The sequence below is a fragment of the Carcharodon carcharias genome, chromosome 14 (assembly GCF_017639515.1).
Source record: "Carcharodon carcharias isolate sCarCar2 chromosome 14, sCarCar2.pri, whole genome shotgun sequence".
NCBI lineage: Eukaryota > Metazoa > Chordata > Chondrichthyes > Lamniformes > Lamnidae > Carcharodon > Carcharodon carcharias.
In genome coordinates this window covers 21,616,925-21,643,811 of record NC_054480.1, presented here as the reverse complement: position 1 = coordinate 21,643,811, position 26,887 = coordinate 21,616,925, and the positions used below count along the sequence as shown (strand labels likewise).

Below are 26,887 nucleotides of genomic sequence, written 5' to 3'. Positions count from 1 at the left end.
GGGTTGGAAAGTGAAGTAGCCCAATTTGAAACACAGATCCTGAATCTTAACAGAGGAAATTATGAAGGTGTGCGGCGTGAGTTAGCTAAGATAGATTGGGGAACTTCATTAAAAGGCATGACGGTGGATAGTCAATGGCTAATATTTAAGGAACGTATGTATGTATTGCAACAGTTATATATTCCTTTCTGGCGCAAAAACACCACAGCAAAAGCGGACCAATTGTGGCTAATGAAAGAAATTCACTTAGGGTTAGATCCAAAGAGGAGACATATAAAGTTGCTAGAAAAAGTAGCAAGCCTGAGGATTGTGAGCAGTTTAGAATTCAACAAAGGAGTACCATGAGATTGATTAAGAGGGAAAAAATAGAGTATGAGAGTAAACTTGCAAGGAGCATAAAAGACTGTAAAAGCTTCAATAAGTATTTGAGAAGGAAAAGATTAGTGAAGATAAATATAGGTCCCTTCCAATCCTCAACGGGAGAATTTATAATGGAGAACAAGAATATGACAGCAATTAAACAAATACTTTAGTTCTGTCTTCTTGGAGGAAGAAAAAAAAACTTCCCAGAAACACTAGGGAAACAAAGGTCTTGCGAGAAGGAGGAATTGAGGCAAATTAATATTACTGAAAAAAATTAACTGGAGAAATTAATGGGACTGAAAGCTGATAAATCCCCAGGGCCTGATAATCTGCATCCCAGGATACTAAAGGAGGTGGCCATGGAAATAGGGGATGCGTTGTTTGTCATCTTCCAAAATTCTTTAGATTCTGGAACAGTCCCGGAAGATTGGCAAATGTAACCCCACTATTTTTTAAAAAAAAAGGGGAGAAAACAATGAATTACAGACGGTTAGCCTGACATCAGTGGTAGGGAAAATACTAGAGCCTATTATGAAGCATGTGATAACAGGACACTTAGAAAATACCAATGGGATTAGACAAAGTCAACATGGGTTTATGAAAGGGAAATCATGTTTGACAAACCTACTGGAGTTTTTTGAGGATGTAACTAGCAGAATAGATGAGGGAGAGCCAGTGGATGTGGTATATTTGGATTTTCAGAAAGCTTTTGATGAAGTCCCATGTGAGGTTAGCGTGAAAAATTAAAGCACATGGGATTGGGGGTAATATATTGGCAAGGAGTGAGAATTGGTTAGCAGACAGGAAACAGAAATAAATAGATCTTTTTCAGAACGGCAGGTGGTGACTAGTGGGGTACCGCAGGGGTCAGTGCTTGGGCCCCAGCTATTCACAATATGTATCAATGATTTGGATGAGGGAACCAAATGTAATATTTCCAAGTTTGCTGACACAAAACTAGGTGGGAATGTGAGTGATGAGGTGGATGTTAAGAGGTTTCAAGGCAATTTAGACAAGTTGAGTGAGTGGGCAAATACTTGGCAGACGCAGTATAATGTGGATAAATGTGAAGTTATCCAGTTTGTTGGAAAAACAGAATGGCTGAGTATTATTTAAATGATAGATTGGGAAATGTTGATGTGCAAAGAGACCTGGGTGTCCTTGTACAACAATCACTGAAAGCAAGCATGCAGGTGCAGCAAGCAGTTAAGAAGACAAATAGTATGTTGGCCTTCATTGCGAGAGGACTTGAGTACAAGAGCCCGGATGTCTTACTGCAGCTATACAGGGCCTTGAAATGACCACACCTGGAGTATTGTGTGCAGTTTTGGTTTGCTTTACCTAAGAAAAGATATACTTGCCATAGAGGGAGTGCAGTGAAGGTTTACCAGACTGATTGCTGGGATGGTGGGATTGTTGTGTGAGGAGAGATTGGGCCAATTAGGCTATATTCACTGGCGTTGAGAAGAATGAAAGGGGATCTTATTGAAACATATAAAATTCTGACCAGGCTGGACAGACAGGATGCAGGAATTATGTTTCCTCTGGCTAGGGGATCTAGAACAAGGGGTCACAATCTCAGGATACAGGGTAGGAGTGAGATGAGGAGAAACTTCTTCACTCAGAAGATGGTGAACCTGTGGAGTTCTCTACCACAGAGGGCTGTAGAAGCCAAGTCACTGAACATATTTAAGATGGAAGTAGATAGATTTCTAGACTCTAAAGGCATCACGGGGTATGAGGAGAGAGCGGGAGTATGGCGTTGAGATTGAGGATCATCCATGATCATATTGAATGGCCGAGCAGGCTTGAATGGCCGAATGACCTACACGTGCTTATTTTTCTGTTTCTATGTACATCATGCTCAAGAAAATACTTAGATATTTTCACCTAATGCAATTCATTGGTCTCACCATAGTATAAAACAAAAACAGAATTACCTGGAAAAACTCAGCAGGTCTGGCAGCATCGGCGGAGAAGAAAAGAGTTGACGTTTCGAGTCCTCGTGACCCTTCGACAGAACTTGAGTTCGAGTCCAAGAAAGAGTTGAAATATAAGCTGGTTTAAGGTGTTTGTGTGGGGGGCGGAGAGAAAGAGAGAGAGAGAGAGATGGAGGGGGGTGGTGTGGTTGTAGGGACAAACAAGCAGTGATAGAAGCAGATCATCAAAAGATGTCAACAACAATAGTACAAAAGAACACATAGGTGTTAAAGTTAAAGTTGGTGATATTATCTAAACGAATGTGCTAATTAAGAATGGATGGTAGGGCACTCAAGGTATAGCTCTAGTGGGGGTGTTTTTTTTTAAATTTTTTAAAAAAATAATGGAAATAGGTGGGAAAAGGAAAATCTTTATAATTTATTGGGGAAAAAAAAAGGAAGGGGGAAACAGAAAGGGGGTGGGGATGGGGGAGGGAGCTCATGACCTAAAGTTGTTGAATTCAATATTCAGTCCGGAAGGCTGTAAAGTGCCTAGTCGGAAGATGAGGTGTTGTTCCTGCAGCTTGCGTTGGGCTTCACTGGAACAATGCAGCAAGCCAAGGACAGACATTTGGGCAAGAGAGCAGGGTGGAGTGTTAAAATGGCAAGCGACAGGGAGGTTTGGGTCATTCTTGCGGACAGACCGCAGGTGTTCTGCAAAGCGGTCGCCCAGTTTACGTTTGGTCTCTCCAATTTAGAGGAGACCACATTGGGAGCAACGAATGCAGTAGACTAAGTTGGGGGAAATGCAAGTGAAATGCTGCTTCACTTGAAAGGAGTGTTTGGGTTCTTGGATGGTGAGGAGAGAGGAAGTGAAGGCGCAGGTGTTGCATCTTTTACGTGGGCATGGGGTGGTGCCATAGGAGGGGGTTGAGGAGTAGGGGGTGATGGAGGAGTGGACCAGGGTGTCCCGGAGGGAGCGATCCCTACGGAATGCCGATAGGGGGGGTGAAGGGAAGATGTGTTTGGTGGTGGCATCATGCTGGAGTTGGCGGAAATGGCGGAGGATGATCCTTTGAATGCGGAGGCTTTGAATGCATCCGCCCTCATGCCTTCTCGTCCCTCCCAGAAACATGATAGGGTCCCCCTTGTCCTCACTTATCACCCCACCAGCCTCCGCATTCAAAGGATCATCCTCCGCCATTTCCGCCAACTCCAGCATGATGCCACCACCAAACACATCTTCCCTTCACCCCCCCTATCGGCATTCCGTAGGGATCGCTCCCTCCGGGACACCCTGGTCCACTCCTCCATCACCCCCTACTCCTCAACCCCCTCCTATGGCACCACCCCATGCCCACGTAAAAGATGCAACACCTGCCCCTTCACTTCCTCTCTCCTCACCGTCCAAGGACCCAAACACTCCTTTCAAGTGAAGCAGCATTTCACTTGCATTTCCCCCAACTTAGTCTACTGCATTCATTGCTCCCAATGTGGTCTCCTCTACATTGGAGAGACCAAATGTAAACTGGGCGACCGCTTTGCAGAACACCTGCGGTCTGTCCGCAAGAATGACCCAAACCTCCCTGTCGCTTGCCATTTTAACACTTCACCCTGCTCTCTTGCCCACATGTCTGTCCTTGGCTTGCTGCATTGTTCCAGTGAAGCCCAACGCAAGCTGGAGGAACAACACCTCATCTTCCGACTAGGCACTTTACAGCCTTCCGGACTGAATATTGAATTCAACAACTTTAGGTCATGAGCTCCCTTCCCCATCCCCACCCCCTTTCTGTTTCCCCCTTCCTTTTTTTTTCCAATAAATTATAAAGATTTTCCTTTTCCCACCTATTTCCATTATTTTTATAAAAAAATTTAAAAAAACACCCCCACTAGAGCTATACCTTGAGTGCCCTACCATCCATTCTTAATTAGCACATTCGTTTAGATAATATCACCAACTTTAACACCTATGTGTTCTTTTGTACTATTGTTGTTGACATCTTTTGATGATCTGCTTCTATCACTGCTTGTTTGTCCCTACAACCACACCACCCCCCCCCCACCTCTCTCTCTCTCTCTCTCTCTCTCTCTCTGCCCCCCACACACACACCTTAAACCAGCTTATATTTCAACTCTTTCTTGGACTCGAACTCAAGTTCTGTCGAAGGGTCATGAGGACTCGAAACGTCAACTCTTTTCTTCTCCGCCGATGCTGCCAGACCTGCTGAGTTTTTCCAGGTAATTCTGTTTTTGTTTTTGTTTTGGATTTCCAGCATCCGCAGTTTTTTTGTTTTTTATCACCATAGTATATGTCCTTTCTAAATAATTGGCACCTTTTATTCTAAAACTATTCGTAAAAACCAGTACCCTAAACACCTGAAATTAACTGTCCCTGATCCTTCGTCGTTTGCAGAAATAAATGTAGCCAGTTTTTTTTGCTTGCACCTGTAAATTGTAAGCTACTTCAATATGTAATGTGACTTTTAGAGGAAAAACCTAGAATGTGGCCATTCTCAAGTTCCTGCTCAGTGACTGATGCATAGACTGGCAACTTAACCAAGCTGAAACATGATTCAGTACTGAAAATATAACCAAGGGGAATATATGAGGAACATTCTGCCCAAATCAAGCAAAGTAATGTAAGATTTGCAAAAATATCTCAACCAATAATCCTAAAACAGCCCAGTAACACCAAACATGGAGAAACAGAATCAAATAACTTTGCAACTGAGGAGAAAAATCTGCAGTTTTATCTTTATACTTAAATTACTGTTTTTCATCAACTCTCCTCCCGAGTTTGAAAGCTGTGTGCTGTAGACATCAATTAATACCACCACCACCTGCCAATTCGTAACCATCACCACAGACAACCAACCAATTGTTTCTTGAACTTATCTCCATTTCGATGGCCGTCTTTCTATTCCTATTTTTTTTATTTGTTCCTTGGCCGAACATTTTTTGGCTCTGCTGCTCACTGATTAGACTCTGAATCATTTGTAGGGGCTCTTTCCGGGGTACATTTATGATGAGGAAATTGTGGCCATGAATCCACATGATGGAGAAATTTATGGATTTCATTACTACAAATTTGAAAAAAAAAATACTGGCTTTGGAACCCAAAATGGAAATTGATAAGAAATGTTTATGGAGTTAGTCATTTGCATTGCTTAATTTTATGTTTCATTTTGTTTTGATAGCTTGTAAAATTGGTGGAGTCTAAACTCTTTGTCTTTGTCCACAGGTCACAGCCAAGTTTGCCATCATGTTCATCACTGTACAGTACAATGTTACACACATCAATATAGGTAAGAGAGAGCCATTTAAAGTTCAAGTGTGGGAAAACAACATATGTTGGACCTCTGAGGCATAAGTCTTAGAAATCATTCCATATACATATTGAAGAGTCTTGCCTCCATAGTCTTCTGATCTCAAAAGTGGGGAAATTCCGAAGTAATCAGCAGTTAACGATCTTAATTGAATGAAATCCTTTATTGAATTACAATTTCTTTAATCGGAAACTGCAGCCAGTGAGCACGAGGAAAATAGCCAAACTATTCTAAGAGTTTTGTTTGATTGAGCTCTCGTCTTAATTTCTCATCTAACCCAGATTATGCTCATACCTATGGCATTGTAAACATATAAAACTTAACTTGCACTAAAATTATAAATCTTACTCATACCATTATCTCCACACTGCCATGTCTGCAACAATTGTTTTCCCCAGAGGCTTATTCTGGTGTCCAGGGTTATCTTTGGTCCTTTATAGTTATTCATATGACTTTTTGTTTGTTTGTTTCATAATTGTTTTCTTCTGAAAACCAGTCTCATTTCAGTTTTGTCAAGCAATTTATTACATGAACATCATGACCATGCTTACAGTAAGTCACAGAATGTATAGGACAAGAGCATTATGTCATGTAAATAGAAGATGTGTATTCATGTTTAAAGCTGGAAGGCGCAATTGTTGTGTGCTTGACACGAGCGTTGCATTCACTTACAGGTCAGCTTGCAGTGGAGAACAGTACATTTATTTGATTGATTGACAGACAGGTTTGTTAATAAGCTTGAAAGAATTTGGAACAAGAGACAGTTCTTTGAGACAGTAAGCCAAAAAATTGGCATTTTATGAACTTGTTGCATCGGTGAGAAAGAGGGCCAAACGTAGGATTTAAAAAAAAGTATAAATTGCTTGTATCGTACAAATAGTTTCTATGAAGTTTCAACTCCATATCTGAGATTTACACCTAGACCTTTCAATACTTTTTAAGTTGTTTTAACTTAACAGCTACAGTGGACCATGTAGAATTGTGGAAAATTGGAAATCAAAGATGGCATAACCTGTGTTGCTTGTTAATTGGGAATTAATGACCTAATTAGAAGTAGCAGAATAAATTAACCCAGATTAGGAAGAAAACAATTTAAGTTTAAAGAGAGAAATGTTACACAAGGTGTATGACAGTGATGTTATATGTGAGACTTTTAATATATTAGCTTTACTGAGCTGTTCAACATGGTTGTTACTATCCTGGCTGCAGCTTACATTTGTTTATTTTAACATTTAAATTTTTAATGAGTATAAAAGTCTACATAGATTTCACTTTTTGGCTCTAGAAATTTCCATATTATTTAGAAGTAGATAAGGTATTTTCAAGATATTTGGGGACATGAGTTAGAGAGTGGGTCAGTCAAGCAGGGAATGGTACAAGGAGAGAGGGCTGTTTGAATGTGGAATGAGACCAGGGAGCAGAGCAGTCGGGTGGCAGCTGTAATGGAATGGAACAAAACACATAGCCCAAGTCAGGCAGACATGGAGCAGAGTTTATGTCTTGCTACTTGGGAACTGAGCATGGCAAAGCCCAGGTGTGTGTGAGTGCGTATAATACAAAGCATATTTATGTTAATTGTAGGCAGATGGTGGGCATTAACTGGGAATTCACTTGTGCTCATAAACTTAATCTGGGAGTTTCATGTTTATAATCTGTAACTCTTTTTAAATCCATGATTGGTAGCAAAGAATGGTTGTCTAATGGATAAGGTTGGAAGCTAAGAAGGAAAATTTTCAGACAGAAAACCGCTGTCGTAGTAGCCATTGTGAAAAATAGCAGAAAGCAAGTGTAAATTGTCAGGGTATAATTTCCCTCCAAAGTTCTTGCACTCTGAACCATATGATTAGTGGAAGAATAGATATTGTGTACAATCGTTAAGTTCCTACCAAAGAGGAAATGAGGTGTCATCATGGTGTTGTCATTTCCTATAAGAAATAAAATCAAGATTTTGTGAGCTGCAGCTCGTCAGTTGGATAGTAATGAAGATTTGGACCTTGTATTAGTTCTTAGATGAAATTTACAAGAAAAATGAATTGTTAACTTTTGAGGTATGGTCAGACTTTGATAGATTTTGGAGAACAGTCATTCCATGGAACAATATATCATGATCTTTAATGGATTGTGTATAAGAGATTGACAAAATCTGATTTTGGAGGTTCCTGTATCAGTCCTAGCATTCAGATTGCTGAATTGTGCTAAGGTGTCTCTCATGGACAGGCTCCTGGTTCTAGTTGGTATCTGGATCTCGGAGATGGAAACCCTATTGAATTAGATTCTTGCTGTCTTAAAGTTCCTGGGGAATTTCCTTCAGCCTTTGTGGAACAAATGGGACATCGCATGGTGACACTGAATAGGACGGATTTTGAAATGGTCTAGATGGTGGACTTGAGTGTCGCAAAATGGAAGGATTAAAGGCAGGATAAGAATGGAAACACTTATAGCAGATCTGCCATTCCAGCAGAAGACCAAACTGGAACAATAGTAATGGGTGATTAACTGTTCCTTGGGCATTCCTGGAATTCAGTGTGTGCTTCTGGTACAACTGAAAGTATCATTATGCAGTGAACGTCCCAAAGAGCAGAGGCAGGATTCATGAAATAAAAGCAAACTACTGTGAATGCTGGAGATCTGAAATAAAACAAAGTGCTGGAAAAACTCAGCCAGTCTGGCAGCATATGTGGAGAGAAAAAAAATAACGTTTCAAGTCAAATATGACTCTTCTTTGAAGCAGCTTACTGCTGCTTCTTGGTTGGTGGTAGGTGTACTTGTTTGCCACATGTTATTTAGTAGATTCTCTATCTGTTGAGTTTTAATTTGTTGATATATGGCTAAAATTTAATTACAAATTGGGTATATATAATTCCCCATGTGAGATACTAGAGCGGGTCAGGACTTGCATATAAATTATAATACTGGATTGTTTTTTGTTTATGCTTGCAGTGATTGTTAGATATTATATTTTTCATTTTTAAGTATGAAAGTTGGCATCAATTCTAGTTATCGGAAACTTTATTCCAAATTTGAGACATATATTTTGAAACTCATAAGAGTTTTTGATGATTTCCAGAATTGATGCTAAGTATATGGGTTCCCTGACTGATCTATTAGGCATATAAGTTTCTCCTCTGATGTACTATGGTCAACACAATAGGCAGCCCCTTATTTAACCATTAAAAAAAACTTGTCCATTTGAAGATCAGTCATTTTCCATAATTAATATAAGCTATTTTATACATTTAACAATCAAGCCCACCCCATGTCACATTTTCATTTCCAAATGCAACCATCCTTGTGGCTCTTCTGGTGAGATCGCTACATAGGAAGATTTGCATTTATATGGTCCTTTTCATGACCACCTAACATCTCACAGCGCTTTACAGCCAATGAAGTACTTTTGAAGTGTCGTCACTGTTGTAACGTAGGAAACGTAGCAGTCAACTTGTGCGCAGTAAGCTCCCACAAACAACGTGATGTTTTCCAGATAATGTTTTTATGATGTTGATTGAGGAATAAATATTGGCCAGGAATACAAGGATAACTTCACCTTCTATCCTGTAATAGTGCCAACCACCCAAGTAGGCAGATGGTGCCTTGGTTTAATGTCTCATGTGAAAAACAAGCACCTCCAGCAGTGCAGCAGTCCCTCAGTACTGCAGTAGAGTGTAAGCCCTGATATTTGTGCTCAAGCCTGCAGTGGGACTTGAGCCCAGGATCTTGTGACTCAGAAGTGACAATGTTACCACCTGAATCATAGCTGACACGTGCCTAATTGTGTGTAGTTTAACAACGTGCTGATAAGTCCATTAGGACCTGTAAGCATTGCATAGTGGAGAGGTGGCTACCGTGAAGAAGTGGGCTTTTATTTGATCATATTGTGCTAGTTTCCAATCCAAATCTCAAACTAGAACTGCTTCAACAAGGGCAAAAGTAGTTGGCTTGGGTTTTTCAATCTTTATATGTTTGTAAATGAAGTAAACAAAGCACTAGTTAGAAATGATCAGGATACTACCAACACAAATTAGCAATGGAAACATTAAAGAATCTGTCAAGGAAGAAGGAAAGAACGGTACAGTCATTTTGTTAAGAGGAAAAAAGATCAAGAAACCATGGGCTATGTCTGCATTGTTGCAGAAGATGGAAGAAAGGGGAAAATTGAACCATATTAATACTGAAGAAGGCAAGCTGAAATATAGACACTTGAATAAAGAGTTAAGAGAAACAGAAAAGGCGCAAGAATAATGGTTAAAAGAGTGGTGTAATATACTCGGGATTGACTAGGAAGGGTAAACATTGTGCAAAAGCAAAGGAGATTAGTGGCACTCAGCATAAAGGACTGAAAACAACAGCAATGGAGAAAAAGGAAGGTGTTTTATTAACAAACCCTGATGAAATAAGAAAAAGATAGATGGAGCATATTGAAGAAGTGAATGCAAAAAATGAAAAACCTGAAATGATTGTGCTAGAAGAGATTTCATTGGAACAGTAATACTCAGGAATGAGATAAAAGCAGCAATAAATGAGATAAAAATTAGAAACACGGATGGAATAGATGAAATACCTACAGAGTTAATTGAAAACATGGGAAAGAACTTAAATATTGATTTTCTAAGCTGTGTAAAGGTATTTATTTATCAGGAGAATGTCCAGAGGACTTCATGCAGACAATAATGATCACCCTAAGAAGAAGCCAAAGACATGCTGATGTTCTGACTTACATACAATTAGTCTGATCGCCCATGCATCGAAGGTTGTGTTGCGAGTTGTAATGGTGAGTGGGAAGGCACAGAACTACATCAGAGATGACCAGTTTGCATTCCAGAGAGGAAGAGGGACAAGAGAAGTGATCAGCATTATGAGATCACAGAATGAACACAGTTTAGAGTTTGGACTGGAATCATGTTTTTGTAGAATTTGAAAAACACATTTGGTTGGGTTGACTGGATTAAGCTCTTGACAGTGCTGAAAGACATAGACTGGAGAAATAAACAACTCATAAAAAATTTGTCATGGGACAAACAGCAACAGTGAGAGTAGTGGGGAGACAGTGTTGTGCGTAGTGGTAATGTCACTGGATTAGTAATCCAGAGGCTCAGACTAATGCTCTGGGGACACAGGTTCACATCCCGCCATGGTAGCTGGTGGAATTTAAATTCAGTTAGTAACCTGGAATTATTAAAGCTAGCCTCAGTCATGGTGGTGATGAAACTATTGCCGATTGTAATAAAAATCCATCTTGTTCACTAATGTCCTTCATGGTCTGGCCTACGTGTGACGCCAGATCTTCAGCAATGTGGTTGACTCCTAATTGCCCTTTGAAATGGCCTAGCAAGCCACTCAGTTCAAGGGCAATTAGGGATGGGTAACAAATGCTGGCCTTGCCAGTGATGCTGACATGTGATGAAAGAATAAAGAGAAAAGCTAATGGGGAGTTGGAACCATGTGTAATTGGAAGAGGAGCTCAACAAGAGCATTGAAACCTCATGTCCACATGTCCGTCCTTGGCTTGCTTCATTGTTCCAGTGAAGCTCAACGCAAACTGGAGGAACAGCATCCCATCTTCCGACTAGGCACTTTTCTTTTCCCACCTACTTCCATTATTTTAAAATGTATTTCCATCCATTATTTTATCTCCTCCCTTTTAGACTTTTTCGATCACTTCTCCCCATCCCACCCCCACTAGGACTATCTGTACCTTGCTCATCCTGCTTTCTACCCTTAATTAGCACATTCCTTTAGATAATATCACCACCTTCAACAACTCTTTTTGTCCTTTTGTCTGTGACATCTTTTGGTTATCTCCACCTAGGACTGGCCCTCTATCCAGCTCCTCTTGTCTACACACACACACACACACACACACACACACACACACACACACACACACCCCCAAACTTATATTTCACCTCTTTTCTACTTTTACTTAGTCCTGTTGAAGGGTCATTCGGACTCAAAACGTTAACTGTGCTCCTCTTCACAGATGCTGCCAGACCTGCTGAGTTTTTCCAGGTATTTTGTTTTTGTTTTCAACAAGAGCATGGTTCATCATTAGTCCTCTTCAGTGTCTTCACATAAGCAATGATCAAATAAACATTTGAAGACACAATCTGGCATTATGATTGAAGGAGCAGATGATTACATATAGATTTGCAGATGACAAAGCACTTGTAGCAAGCATAGAAGAAAGATTGCAAGAACCAGGAGATAGACTAATAACAGCTGGCATGAACTTTGGAATGAAGGTGAGTATTGGCAAAACCAAAGTGATGCATATTTCAAAATCATCAAGAAATATTCGTATATTTGTAGAAGAAAGAGAACTAGAATAGGTGCAAGAATTCACATGTTTAGCAAACACAATATCTGTGGTTGGAAGATGCAACAAAGAAATAGGAACAAGCATAGCAATGGCTGCTAACCGGAATAATCAACTCCAAGCACTTTGCAAAGAGCCTGATTTGGAGTGTTGTTTTGTATGGATGTGAGACTTGGACCGTATGGAAGTGGGTGACTAACTTGCTAATTAGTTTTAAAATGTGGGTTTGGAGGAGAATGGAAAGGATACGCTGGACAGAAAAAGTAACAAATGAAGAAGTGCTGAAGCAAGTGAATGAACAAAGAAATTCACGAGACGTAATTAGGAAAAGGCAGAGAGATTGGTAGGGAATATCTCAAAAGGAAATGGCCTGTTATGGAGGGAAGATTTTGAAGAAAAAGAGGAAGGGAGAGAACATCAATGCTGGATGGCTTGAAAAACAAGGAAGTTGTTGGAAAATGAAAAGAATGGCACAGGATAGAGCGATATGGACAGACTACTGAGCCAAGGACCTGTTTTCAGACAGGGCACATATGATGATCTGAGAAAGGGTTACAGTCAAATACTGCTGGATAATGGACCTAATTCGATGTGGAAGGACTCAACTTAATCTTAGATTGATTCCACTTATTGTGATGTTTTAAGCTTAAATTTGTTCTGTTTTTGGAATAATTTAGTGCTGGCTGAGGACTGTCTCATAGAATCAGAAACAAATATCCATCCTTTCATTTCTCCCTTTCCACTTCTTTTGAATATCTCATTGAATATTGTGTTATGCCACAGCGGATGGTAAATGCTGAGTTGTTCAAATCCCAGAGGGAAACTTGAAACAACTGTGACAACGATTTTGCAATTTGTATTTATTTCAAGATGTATGCCTCGAATTCAATAGTAATAAGATTACCGAGTCTGTTAAAGGTTTCTTACAAAACTAAGTTAAACCTTTCATTAATTAAAAAAATGGTTTTAAGCACATGCACAGATTTACAAATTGCTGCTATGATAACTCCTAGTTCCCCAGTTAATGTAACTCCAAGTTACACCTCCTTTAAGGCAACAGTAAAACACACATTTTAAAAGACCCAGGCCAAGTAACATGATACCCTGAACAGTTGAATTTAAAGTGAGTTTTCTTCACTTCAGTTCATGTAGACAGCAACTTGAGGCTTAGAGGCTGGAGGCTTTTCACACTTGTTAGATCTTAGAATTCCTTTCTCTTACACATAACCTCATCTCCTTTATACAGGTTTCTCCCTTTTTAATGTTAAACCCATCATCCCAATATGTCCTTTCAACTCTACTTTTCTAATAATAAAAACCTTTCTGAGTAGCAATTTTATCTGTAGGCTTTGGGAAAAATAAATACACTGGCTCCTTCTGGCTAAGTGTAATATTTCACTACCTCTCTTGAAATTCAAATGACTCTAGTTGATCTAAAAGTGCAAATTTTCCCTTTACACCTCATATTGTAAAACTTCAGCCATTTTTACCTATTTAAAATTTCAAACCTAGCTTCTCTTCTGATATATCGAGGCCTCCAGACCAGCTATCTTTAACTCAATTAAGACACGCACACAACTCCTACCTTACAATAAATTCTAATAGCATTATGAAAATTATTATATTTTCCTGACAGTTGTGTCAGCAGCTTGTTGGCCATTGTGTCCATAGGACTTTGCTCAAAACAGGTGTCCTTAATGTGCAGTGAGGAGGATTTTTAATAACATTTTTAAGGCTTGGCACAGTGATAGCACCTTCATCTTTGAGTCTGATGATAGTGGTTCAAGTCCCACTCAAGAGACCTGAGCAGATAATCTAGGTTAACACTTGAGTGCTGTACTGAGGGAATGCTGCACTGTGAGTACTGTCTTTTAGATTAGACGTTAACTTAGGCCCTGCCTGTTCTGTTGGAGGATGTAAAAGAATTCGTAGTGCTCTTTGTGGAAGAAGGAGGGATACTCCCTGATAAAGATTTATTCCTCAACATCACTAAAACAGATTACCTGGCCACTTTGCTGTTTGTATTTGGCCACATGACCACAATTCATATATTACAATAAATACAATACTTCAAAAGTTAGCTGTAAAGTTTTGGTCTTCCTTAGAATACAAACAGCACTATATCAGTGAAAGCTGCTCCTTTAGTTACAGATTACTGCCAGTGTAGCCATAACTGCAGTAAGAACAGTCAGTTGGTCTCTAGGAGTGCTGTTATGACCTTAAGTAGATATTGGGCAGGACTTCTGTGTTGTCGGGCGGGGAGGCCCAGGAGTGACCGGGAAATGAGCCACGTGTGATCAGCGCCCGACTGCGATTTCGCGCTGGCTGGCCAATTAACGGCTAGCCAGTGTGAAACGCACGCTGAATGGCCCAGCACTGCCAGGGTGGGGGGGGGCGGGAGGAGGACGAATGCTGAAGTTAGCACGCAATGAAAGCTCCCCGAAGGCAGAGAGCTGCATCAGGGAGCTGAAAAATTTCAAAGCCAAAAATGAATGCTACAAAATTCCGAAAAAAAAATTTCCACCCAAAAGAATCATTCCCCTAAACATATTGATGATAAAAATTCTGGCCATATGTTTTAATTAAAAAAAAAATTTAATTTCAGAAACCTCATTGTGCCCTTGGTTGAGGTTTACTCAAAAATTCAAAGGCTGCCTGACCGATTTACCCGCCCGCCAACTGTAATGTTGGACGGTCAGTGGAAAATCCAGGTTAGTTACTACAGTAATGGCCTTAATAGGCCTCTTAATTGTCGACAGGCACGCTGCCGACTCTTGTGCGCACCCGAAAATCGCACAAGTGCATGATGATATCGGGATGCTCGTCCGACATCATTGCACGCCATTTTACATCCGATCGGGTCAGAAACGCGCCTGTCCATGGGACGTAGAATTCTGCCCATTATTTCCATACATAGCACTAATGCAACAAGCTAATATATAGCTGCTAATGTAATTTCCGAGCTTGTATTGAATGTTGAGATTCCTCCTTTGTCTCAAAGATTGAGTGAGTTGGGTATAGGGGGTGAGTGCACTCCTGATTTTCTGATCATTAAAAATCAATAACTGTAAAATTAATGATGTCCTAAATTGACGCCCTGACTTCTGTGCTTGACACACCAATTTGCTCTCCTGCCATATGCGACTGTGCAGGGAGCAGGGTCTAGCATGTTTTGCATTTATAATGTCAGTTTGTTGCAAAGTATATTTATGTATGCTTAATCATGTATTTTCCACTTTACAGACGAGGGAATTGATTCTATCAGCTTCTACGAGTATGGTTTTAAAGACTTGGCCACCATATTTTTTTACATGTTGATAGCTATCATTCTACATGCTGTGATACAAGAATATATTCTGGATGTAAGTGAAAAACGTTTCTTTGCATATTTGATTATAGTTCCTAGAAAAACATTTGATGCGGGTGACTCAAACTCCAGTACAGCACTTCCTCAGTGCTACACTGCTGGAGGTACTGTTTTTCACGAGTGGCAGAGGCTGCGAACCAGAGAGTCGGTGTTGAGAGGGCGGCCAGGGAGCAGCAGAGGCCACCCTAAGATGACCCCATTTGGGTCACGTGGCCCTACGTCTGACCCAGCACGAAACTACTTAAAAACGAAACTCGTGATGCTAAATATAAATATGAATGCCATTAACTGATTGTTAAAGTGGAATGACTTAAGATGGGGCAATTTAAGACTGGGCTTAACTGTATTAAGTCTTGTAACCAGAGCTCCCTATTATAACTTGAGGCGTTCAGGCCTGCCATGCCCCAGCCTCCTCTCCGCTGTTTATGTCAGGGAGGTATCTTCAAGGAGCTGGACACCTCCTTGAACCCCAGGTACCTAGATCAGGAGCTGGCTGTTGGAGTGGGTGGACGGCCTTCCTCATGGCAGTTTAATCCTTGCTTCTGTACAAGAGTTTAGGTCTGTCTTCTCTTCATTACCAGCTGTGGTGCAGTGGGTATCTTTCTCAACTGGGTCAAGAGATTTTGGGTTTCAGCCCTATTCCAGAGATTTGAGCCCACAAGCAAGGTTGAAACTCCAGGTGCCTTACTGATGGAGCACTCCACTGTTCAAAGAAGTTTTAAACCAAGGCCCTGTCTGCTTTCTCAGGTGGATTTAAGAGATCCCATGGCAGCCTTCAAAGGAGACCAGGGCATTCTCCAGTGTCCCTGCTAATATTTACCTTGTTTGAAAAACAGATTATCTGGCCATTATCGCATTGCTGTTTGTGGGAGCTTGCTGTGCACATTACAACAGTAACTATGTTTCAAAAAATATTTCGCTAGCTGTAAAATACTTTAGGACATCCTGAGATCGCTGTATAAATGAAATTTTTTTATTTGTGTATGCAATACACATTTTGTTCTCATGCATGTCCATCACGCTAAAAGTGAATTTTGCATGCATACTTATTCCTCTGACTGACTCTTTAATTCACTCAGCTTGGTCCCCCTAACTGCACCTCCCAGGTGTGTGTATGAGAAGCATTAGCCCTGCTTGTTAATTTGGAATATTGGCAATTTGTTTTTTTTTTACTACTATAAGAATTTTATTGCTTTTCTTTTTGCCTTGTTTTATTTAATGTGCTAAAATAAAAATATTAACTTAAAAAATTCCAAAATATATAACTGTTTGATTTCATTTGCTAAAATATGAATTTTCCTGAACCTAATCTTAAAGCAACAATGAGACTCGTGTTGCAAGAACAATTTGAACTGTAATGTGCAGCTGTATAAATGTATTTAATTCCAATGCTGTCATTCCTAATGGCCATTTCATTATTAAGTATGTGTTGGGCAGTGGCCATGAAAAGCTAACCTGGAATAAAAGTGAGTTCTCCTGAACCCAATCTGTATTTAAAAAGAATCCTGTGACGTTGATTTGCTCAATGAATAGGAACTAAGATGTACAATCTACTAATAATACAGTCAATCTTTTTGGTGCAAATAAGTTGAATTATCCTGTAATTTACAGCAATGCAGTAACATACAAAAGTAGGAAGTTAAAATTAATTGATTAAACAATTTTAATAGAAGTGGGATCTAAATATATACCATTTCAAAAGGAGATTGTGACCTAGTGGTAATGTCGATAGACTGGTAATCCAGAGACACAGGTGAATTGCTCTGGGGACATGGGTTCCATGGCAGCTGATGGAATTTAAATTCAATTAATAAAAAATCTGGAATTGAAAGCTAGTCTCAGTAGTGGTAAAACTGTCATCAATTGTTATAAAAACCCACCTGGTTCACGAATGTCCTTTTAGGGAAGGAAATCTGCCATTTTTACCTGGTCTGGCCTACATGTGACTCCAGATGCACAGAAGTGGCCTAGTAAGCTGCTCAGTTCTAAGGAAATTAGGGATGGGCAGCAAATACTGGCCTTGCCAGCGACACGCACGTCCCATGAAAGAATAAGAAAAAAAAAATTCCATTGCCGCTGTTCCTAGTGGGCATGTCAATATATATATATAAATAGTGGACAGGATGGCAGCATCTCAAATAATGAATAATTTATGCACAAACCCCACCTGTAAATTAGAATGAACTCTTCTGACCCATAAATACTGAATACACTTTTCCCCAACTATAAATAATTTAATGAATCCTTCTCACCCCAAGCTGTAAATAATTAATAAATTGTGTCCAACCAATAAGTATTTAAAGAAGGGTATCACAACAAAAATAGCAAATGCAATATATGTCTGCGCATCTATTTAATTCTCTTGTTAGTGCTCCCACTGCCAGTAATGGCTTATGGATAAACATTATGATGGATGTCAACCTGTAAATATTAATAAATTATATAAAAGCAAGCGAGAGTTCTATGTCCCCTCCTTTTTGGGAAGGCCCACTGAATTAAGTGCCATTTGGGTACTTAACTGGATAGCAGTAGGCATTCCCCGGGATTGAAGATCCCGAGGGCAAAATTTCAGCTGGCAGAGAGCTGCTGACCAATTAAAGGCCAGCAGCTTTATTGAATGGCAGTGCCACTGGGGAGGCAGTGGCTGCTGCCAGTATCACACCCACCCAAGGCCCAATGTTATCACTGGATCCTGGGCCACAGATGAGTCTTCGTGGGAGGTCGGTCAGTGAGGGCTTCTTGGGGGAGAGAATTGGCAGCAAGTGACGGGGGTTGGTTCACAGCGGGCCCAATCCCCCTCCCTTCCTAATGCCAGGTTCCTTGATTAGGCCTTACAATGAGGGATCCCCAGCCCACCTGGGAGCCCACAAGTGACCCTGCAAGAGCTTGCTTGTTCCCCTGCATGGGTGAGATCCATAATGCTGCTGGGTTTTATCCCAGTGGCGGTGGAATGAAGCCCTTATGTGGATATTAATTGCTCACTTAAGGGCCTCAATTGGTGGTGGACCATGGGCCTTCCCACCAGTGACTTAATTGGGGCGTGTGGAGGCAGGAAGGTGGTGAGGTCCCTGCCCGCAATCCTCCCATCTGATTGGGGAATTTGATCCCCCCCACCCCCCGACTACAAGGCCACCAAACTCACCATGGGGAAGGGCATTAAATTACTTGGTGTCTGTGCCGCCTTTTTGAAAAAGCTCCCCCCCCCCCGCCTCCGCAAATAGCCCTGTAAATGTTTCCTTAAGTATTTATCCAGTTGCATTTTGAGAGTTGCTATTGAATCTGCTTCCATCACCTTCTTAGGCAGTGCATAAACTTACTCCTAATACACTCTCTCATAAAACCCTACAGTGTGTGCAGGAATGCTGTTATTGCTGATGGTAGATCTGCTTATAAAACATTTACAATACTTCTCCAGCCCAGCCGTTAATTAATTGGATGATACTTTCCATCGATATGAGGTGCTTGTCCTTTAAAGACACCCAGCTCTACCTCTCCCAAATCTCTATCCGCTGCTCCACTACCTCTGTTATCCGATCCCTTGTCCAACGTCTATTCGTAGGTGAATTGCATTTTCCTCCAGTTAAATATCAGGAAAACTTGCAGCCCATTTCTTTCACTCAGCCATGGAGTCCTTTGCCACCAATTCCTCTTTCTTGGCCAGTGCCTCATGTTGATATTGACTGTTTAGTGTCAGCATTTTTAAAAAAATTGATTGTTGGGCTGTGGGTGTCGCTGGCTGGGCCAGCATTTATTACCCATCCCTAATTGCCCTTGAGTAGGTGGTGGTGAGTTGTCTTTTTGAACCGATGCAGTCCATATGGTGTAGATACATCCACAGTGCTGTTAGGGAGGGAGTTCCAGGATTTTGACCAAACGACAGTGAAGGAACAACAATATATTTCCAAGTAAGGATGGTGTGTGGTTTGGAGGGGAACTTCCAGGTGGTCCTGTTCCCATGCGTCTGCTACCATTGTCCTTCTAGATGGTGGTGGTTGTGGGTTTGGAAGGTGCTGTCTAAGGAGCTTTGGTGAGTTCCTGCAGTGCATCTTGTAGATGGCAAACACTGCTGCCACCATGCTTCGGTGGTGCGCGGAGTGAAGGTTTGTGGGAGGGATGCCAATCAAATGGGCAGCTTTGTCCTGGATGGTGTCAAGCCTCTCGAGTGTTGTTGGAGCTGTATTCATCCAGCAAAGTGGAGAGTATTCCATCACACTTCTGACTTGGGCCTTGTTAGATGGTGGACAGGCTTTGGGGATTCAGGAGATGCGTTACTCGCCACAGGATTCCTAGCCTCTGACCTACTGTTGTAGCTACAGTATTTATATAACTAGTCCAGTTCAGTTTCTGGTCAATGGTAAAACCTGGGCTGTTGATAGTGGAGTATTCAATGATGGTAATGCCATTGAATGTCAAGGGGCAATGGTGAAATTCTCTCTTGCTGGAGATGATCATTGCCTGCCATTAGTGTGGCACGAATGTTACTTGCCACTTGTTAGCCCAAGCCTGGATATTGTCTAGGCCTTGCTGCATTTGGACATGTACTGCTTCAGTATCTAATGAGTCACAAATGGCACTGAACATTGTGCAATTATCAGTGAACATCCCACTTCTGACCTTGGGCTGGAAGGAAGGTCATTGATGCAGCAGCTGAAGATGGCTGACCGAGGCCACTACCCTGAGGAACTCCTGCAGTGATGTCCTGGACCTGAGATGACTGACCTCCAACAACCACAACCATCTTCCTTCGTGCTCTGTATGACTCTAACCAGCAGACCGTTTTCCCGCTGATTCCCATTGACTCCAGTTTTGCTAGGGCTCCATGATGCCACACTTGGTCAAATGCTGCCTTGATGTCACGCTCATCTCACCTCTGGAGCTCTTTTGTGGATGTTTGAGTCAAGGCTGTAATGAGGTCAGGAGCACAGTGACCCTGGTGGAACCCAAACTGAATCGTTGAGCAGGCTATTGCTAAGCAAGTACCATTTGATAGCAAGGTCGATGTCCCCTCCTATCACTTCACTGATGTTTGCGAGTAGACTGATAAGGTGATTGGCTGGTTTGGATTTATCTTGCTTTTTGTGTACAGGACATACGTGGGCAATCCACATTGTTGGGTAGATGCCAATGTTGTAGCTGTACCGGAACAGCTTGACTTAGGAGCATAGCAAGTTCTGGAGTACGTCTTCTGTACTATTGCCGGAATCTTGTCAGGGCCCACAGCTTTTGCAGTATCCAGTGTCCTCAGCCTTTTATTGATGTCATCTGGAGTGAATTGAATTGGCTGAAGACTGGCATTGTGATGTTGGGGATCTCCTGGAGGAGGCCGAGATGGATCATCCACTTGACACTTCTGGCTGAAGATTGTTAAACTGCTTCAGCCTTGGCTTTTGCACTAATGTGCTGGGCGCCTCCATCATTTGAGGATGGGAATATTTGTGGATCTGCCTCCTCCAGTGAGCTGTTTAATTGTCCACCACCATTCACGACTGCATGTGGCAGGAGCTCAGATCTGATACGTTGGTTGTGGGATCACTTAGCTCTGTCTATTGCTTGCTATGTATGCTGTATGGCACACATGTAGTCCTGTGTTGTAGCGTCACCAGGTTGACACCTAAATTTGTAGGTATGCCTGATGCTGTTTCTGGCATGTCCTCCTGCACCAGGGTTGATCCTTGACTTGGTAATTTTAGAGTGGGGGATATGCAGGGCCATGAGGTTACAGATTGTGGTTGAGTACAGTTCATTTGCTGCTGATGGGCCACAGTGCCTTTTGGTTGCCCACTCGAGTTGCTAGATCTGTTCAAAATCTATCCCATTTAGCATGATGATTGTGCCACACCACAAGATGGAGGGTATTCTCAGTGTGAAGATAAGACTTTTTTCTCATAAGGACTGTGCGGTGGTTACTCCTACCTGTACTGTCATGATCAGATGCATCTGCGGCAGGCAGGTTGGTGAGGATAAGGCCGAGTATGTATTTCCCTCTTGCTGGTTCCCTCGTCACTGGGCATAGCCCAGTCGAGCAGCTGTATCCTTTAGGGGTTGACCAGCTCGTTCTGTCGTGGTGCTACCGAGCCACTCTTCGTGATGGACATTGAAAGCCCCCCCACCCAGACTAAATGCTGCACCCTTGCCACCCTCCGTGCTTCTTCCAAGTACTGTTCAATATGGAGGAGTACTGATTCGTGAGCTGAGGGAGGGCGGTATGTGATAATCAGTAAGAGGTTTCCTTGCCTATGTTTGATCTGGTGCCATGTGACTTCATGCGGCCAGGAGTCGATATTGAGGGTTCCCAGGGCAACTCCCTCCCAACTGTATGATAGATTGTGCTGCCACCTCTGCTGGATCTGTCCTGCTGGTAGGACAGCACATACCCAGGGATGATGATAGTAGTGTCTGGGACATTTTCTGAGAGATATTGTTACGGACAGAAGGGGTACTAATTTAAACAGCCCTGATTTCTCCCCTCTCTACCGGTCTGTAAACAGATGTTTTTAATTTCTGATTTCCCCCTTAATAAGTGGTGGTGTAGCGTCCCCAACCCTTCAGTTTGGAGAGATCCAATCCTCTATGAATAACCCCACAGCAAACATGAGATAAGGTATATTAAGAGGGTTGGTTTATTTTACACACACCCAAAATGCGGAAAGGGGTTTTGCAACATTCGCTCATATTGCACTCATACAATAATAGAAGGATAATGAAAATAAAGGGGTACAGGGCAAGACCGCAATAAAAGTAAGAGTTATGGTTTCACGCAAATCTAGAATCAAAACTCCAATGGTGTATTCCTTCAACGTTTAGCAGGCTGAAACTATTGCAGAGTGATGAGTCTTTCCAGAAACGAGGACTATTCCCGATGGAAGAGAGCACATAGAGATGAATTAGTCTTAATAGGCCCAGATGTAGGAATTCCAATGTTCCAGTAGTTCAGTGTAGTTTAGGGACAGGCAGTTTATCTGGACAGAGCTCTTTCTGCTGCTACCTGTTAGATGGTAAAATGATAGATTGCCAGGGTTCAGTTCCACATGGCAATATTACAGGTTCTAGCAGCTTGGGGGAGGTCATGTGACATACCTCCACCACTTATCCTGGGTGTTGGATGAAGGATGTATTTTCCTAGCTCTGGAATCTTATGTTTAATAGACCTGTCAGGATCCCTTGTGTCTTTGCAGACATATCTCCATTGGTGATAGGTATGCTTTAGAACTGTAAAGGATGTTGGTGCATTTCTTTGGAATTTGATTTTCTGCAGTCACAGGGGGCATTAGTGCCTCTTTAAAGGTAACAAGATCCCTGCTGATTTCTGAAGGTTAGAAATTCCTCTGGTATGAGTCAACGTTCTGCCATGCCTCTGTCCGTTTTTCAAATGGAATAATAATTTTGTGAAGTAGCCAGTTTGATGTAGATAATTATTTCCTGTTTTTTTGGATGGAACTGTATGATTCTAACCCTTTTTGTTTTTTTATCCCATCATCAGTGGTGTGTCTTAGCTGCCCAGGATGCAGGCTCCAGAAATTCTGTCCCTTAATTCCTCTTTAAGATTCTCCTTAAAACTCTTCTTTTGTCGACTATCCTACTAACTCTCCCTTTGGTCCACAGTCTTTCTTTTTTGTTTAGATAATTTTTTGATGTTAAAGGCACTATAGAAGCAGGTCAATACATCTTTCCCCCACCATTCCTTCCTTTAAAGCCATCATAACTCTCATTCCTGTTCACATCTCATCCCATCAAACAATTCCTAAATTTTTACTGTTCCTCTCCATGCTATCCAAACCGCCACTTTACTAACATCCAGTTTCCCACTTGCCACAGAGATCCATTTCCCACTTGCTGCCTCTGTACCTGCTTTCTTCCGCCTTGCCCCCTTAATGCCTTTAAACCACCTCACCACTGTCTCAATTAGATTAAGTTTCTTCTGAGAACTGAGACACACCATTGTTCATTCATGGTAATTGTAATCTTTGCTATTCTTCGCTTCTAGAAACATTTCCCTTGGGCTATGCCTATATGTTTGCCCTTGAAAACAGACCTTTTGTATGGCAAACCACAGCCATGGAGTCAAATTAATACAAATCTTCTGTTGGACACAGATCCATGAGCCAAATGAATATAGCACAATGCAAGTGTGTACTTGACACCCCAGCCATAGAATTGTATATCAAAAGAAAAAGTAAACCTGGCCCGAATCTTGTCCTCAGGCTCGGCTGTCAACCGAAGCACCAATATCCCAAATTGATTCCGCCTCCTATGCCAGAAGGCATTGAACTACTTGTGAAGATATGCAAAAAAGAGAGACTTCAACAGTTTTCTTTTGCTTGGCTGCCATTCATAGTCAGTATGGTGGAAATTGATGGTACAACTTGGGCCATTCAAACAATATATTAAACTCGATCAGATCAGGTATCAGCTAGAGGTTTATTAATTAACACGACTCATACAACTTTGTTTAGGTTTAGCCACTGCACATCAATGTGATATGCAAGCCTTGAATGTTGCCAGTACAAACAAAGGATCCAAACAAAGATGAACTAGATATATCAGTTTTGCTGGATTGCTTCCAAAATGAGGAAAGCACAATTTCAGTTCGCTGCTGATGGATTGATACAAAGGGGAACTGTGAAGAAGACTCTCTCTGAATTGTAGAATAAACGCACAAACCTTTGCACAAACATCTGGTCATGTAATCAAAGGAACAAGATATTCAGAATGTATCTTCCATTTCTAGCACCAGATTGGAGAATTGCATTGCTTTTAACCTGCATTTTAACCAGCCAGTTTTACGTTTTTAACTTAAGGTTGCAGGATAAATCTCTCACATTCTTTCCTTATCATTTTATCTCTTTTTCAGAAAATAAACAGACGGCTGCATTTGTCCAAAACGAAGCACAGTAAATTCAATGAATCTGGCCAGCTGGCTTTCTTCTATTTGCTCTCCTTTATCTGGGGAGGAAGCATCCTGACTGGAGTAAGAATATATCATATATTTCATTCTAGAATTTATTCTAAATTATAAAGGCTCTAGCTTACTGACTTTTTAACATTTTTTTTTCTCCCCAGGAAAAATTTACAACAGATCCAACTCTTTTATGGGAAAGATATCCACATTCTCACATGTTGTAAGCACACTTTGCTGATTTTTAAATATAAAGCAAACACTTCGTATAAAAATTGCTATTATGTTGTTCTGAAAATAGAATCATTATTTAGGAGAAGTAACTAGGAATTCCTAAGTAGTTCTATTCCGTGTTTAACTTTTTAAAGCTGTGTTCAGCCATTCCAGTAGAGTGAATGTCACAGGTTGATGCTATTTATGCTGGGTCTTGTTGCAGCACATCTACATGATAACATAGATGTATGTGTGTTTACCAACTATGGCATTGCCTATCTCCACTTTGTGCTTGCCAACATGCAGCATTCCCTGATGGCCTAGTAGATGACAAGACCACTTATTGCAACACTTAAGCCATTTAGGCCAGCTTTGGAAATACCAGCTTTGATTTGTGATTGTAATAGGCTAGGTTTTCTAAACTGGAGCAGTAGCTGGGTTACCCATGATGGAGGGGTTCCTATCTCCTTGTCTTTTATTGTAAAATTGGTAAATACCTGTTGTTTTTCCTCCGTTTGTTAACATGTCATGAATTAACTAATGAAAAATAAGCATAATCTTTTTTGACTCAGAGGAATTTCACACAGCAGGTTGTTTATCTAGTGATTCTTGCTCAAAATTGCATGTATGGGCATGAATTGAAAACAGTATCAACAGTAGCAATGATACTCTCCACAGCTAAATAGCCTGTTGATTCTTCATGATCTAGGTAAACACATGAACATGGGTGAAATGTTGGAAGGCTATGGGTTCCAATGGAATTGTACTCCAGCAAGAGTTAGCATTTTTAGGAGAGGAGAGAAGGTTGAGGAAAGGATTAAATAGAGCTTTGACAGTGTTGATAAAAGCAAATAAGAAAATAGTGTGTAAACTAGAAAATATAGTTACTTATTGCATTTGATATCAGTACACATACCTACAATTCCCTGTTCCCAGTTGCAACTCCATGTTAAAGTACTCACTTTCCCTTTAAGTATTCCAGATCCTTTATTTTCTCCTTCCAACAGATTTATTTTTCAAAACCCTGGTTGAAGCACTCATTAATGGATACTACATAACAGGTGTTTCAACCAAAAGGAAATTAACCTTTTGAAAATTTTAGTTCAATATTGTTACAACTGAACTTAATTTAAAACATCCTGATCAATGGGGGTGACAGTTTGGTCCAGTATAGAATTTGTTGTAATTTATTACTGATTGGAGCCTTCCCACTTGGACAAGGGAAGTAGCTTTGTGAAAGATGACTAAAAGGAGGAGAGGGGAGAAACCTGCCAGGTGGAAGAAATATTTTTTAAAAAGATGGAACAAAACAATTGAACTTGCAGAAGAAGATTTGAGTAAGAAGCCATCAAACCCAATAACCCTGAATATAGTTCTGTGACATAGTTATAAAGTGCAATGGGACTATGTATGTCATAACTTAAGCTGTCGGTATCCCGAACAAGGTAGTACTTGTGTAGTAATAGATTGTGGAGAAAGTTTAGGCTACTTGTTGGTATGTACATATTATCTCCCCTAATCCGATTATTTGTATGTATAGTTGCCAAAATTACATTGAGGTACTTTCTCTCTCACCTTCCCCTCCCTCAATTCATATTGGCTTCTCAAGGACAATTCGGGATAGGCAATAAATGCTGGCCTAGCCAGCGATGCCTACACCCTGTAAAGGGATAAAAAAAAATACCTTTTTTTAAAAAAAATGAAAGTTGTCTGGAACTTCTTTTATGAATACCCTTTACCTCTACTGGCTACTGAGCAGTGGGAAAATATACAAATGTTGACCTGTCATGGGTCTGCACATGGTAATTCTGAGAACATGGCTACACATACTTGCTACTGATGTCTTTGTGTTATTGATTCTCATTTGCTATTGGCCTCCCTAAACTCTTTTTGTATCTCCTTGTCTTCCACCATTTCTCCCCCTTTGTTTTGAGTCTGAGGTAGTATGGCAGGGGTAGCAGGTTCAGGCAGCATTGAGTGGCAGTATCAGGGAGCATGCATCCCTCAGAGGCACCCTTCTTATTTCCTTTCCCAGTCACTTGTGTTTCTCCATCCCCTTCGCTCCATATCACCTCTCCATTACCCCTTCACATTTCCACCTTTCATTTTGTTTTTAGGTTGCTTTTTTGCAACCTATCCCCACCCAATCTCTTTTTGAATTGCCTACTTAATCCCTGTATCCTCTCCAGTGCCACTCTCCTGGCCCTTAACTTTCTATCCACTCTTGTCTCCGTCCACACTTGTCACCCACCTTTAGAGATAAGGAGGCCCCTCTCCCTCTCTTCCTACTCATCCTCTTCTGAAACAATTGACTGTGCTGTGCCTCCATGGGCAGCAGCACAAAAGAAGCCATTTTTTTCTGTGTAAGCTTTAATGGTGACTGTTGGCAAACTGTTCAACCACAAGAGGCATCACAGTTGAACTCAATCTATAATCATGTCAATATGTGTGTTTTTCTAGCTGGTTAATGGTTAAAAAATAGGAATTCCA

The 26,887-nt window shown here is 41.1% G+C and overlaps 1 protein-coding gene across 4 annotated transcripts in view; it reads left to right on the top strand.

Moving 5' to 3' along the window:
* LOC121287153 (translocating chain-associated membrane protein 1-like 1) overlaps positions 1-26,887 on the top strand; it is a 106,042-nt gene that overhangs the window by 55,819 nt on the left and 23,336 nt on the right. For all 4 annotated transcript variants that reach the window (XM_041204741.1, XM_041204742.1, XM_041204743.1 and 1 more), the window contains 4 exons: positions 5,524-5,587; positions 15,165-15,283; positions 24,140-24,256; positions 24,349-24,407. In XM_041204741.1, coding sequence (XP_041060675.1) covers positions 5,524-5,587; positions 15,165-15,283; positions 24,140-24,256; positions 24,349-24,407 — 359 coding nt within the window. The remainder of the gene's footprint in view (positions 1-5,523; positions 5,588-15,164; positions 15,284-24,139; positions 24,257-24,348; positions 24,408-26,887) is intronic.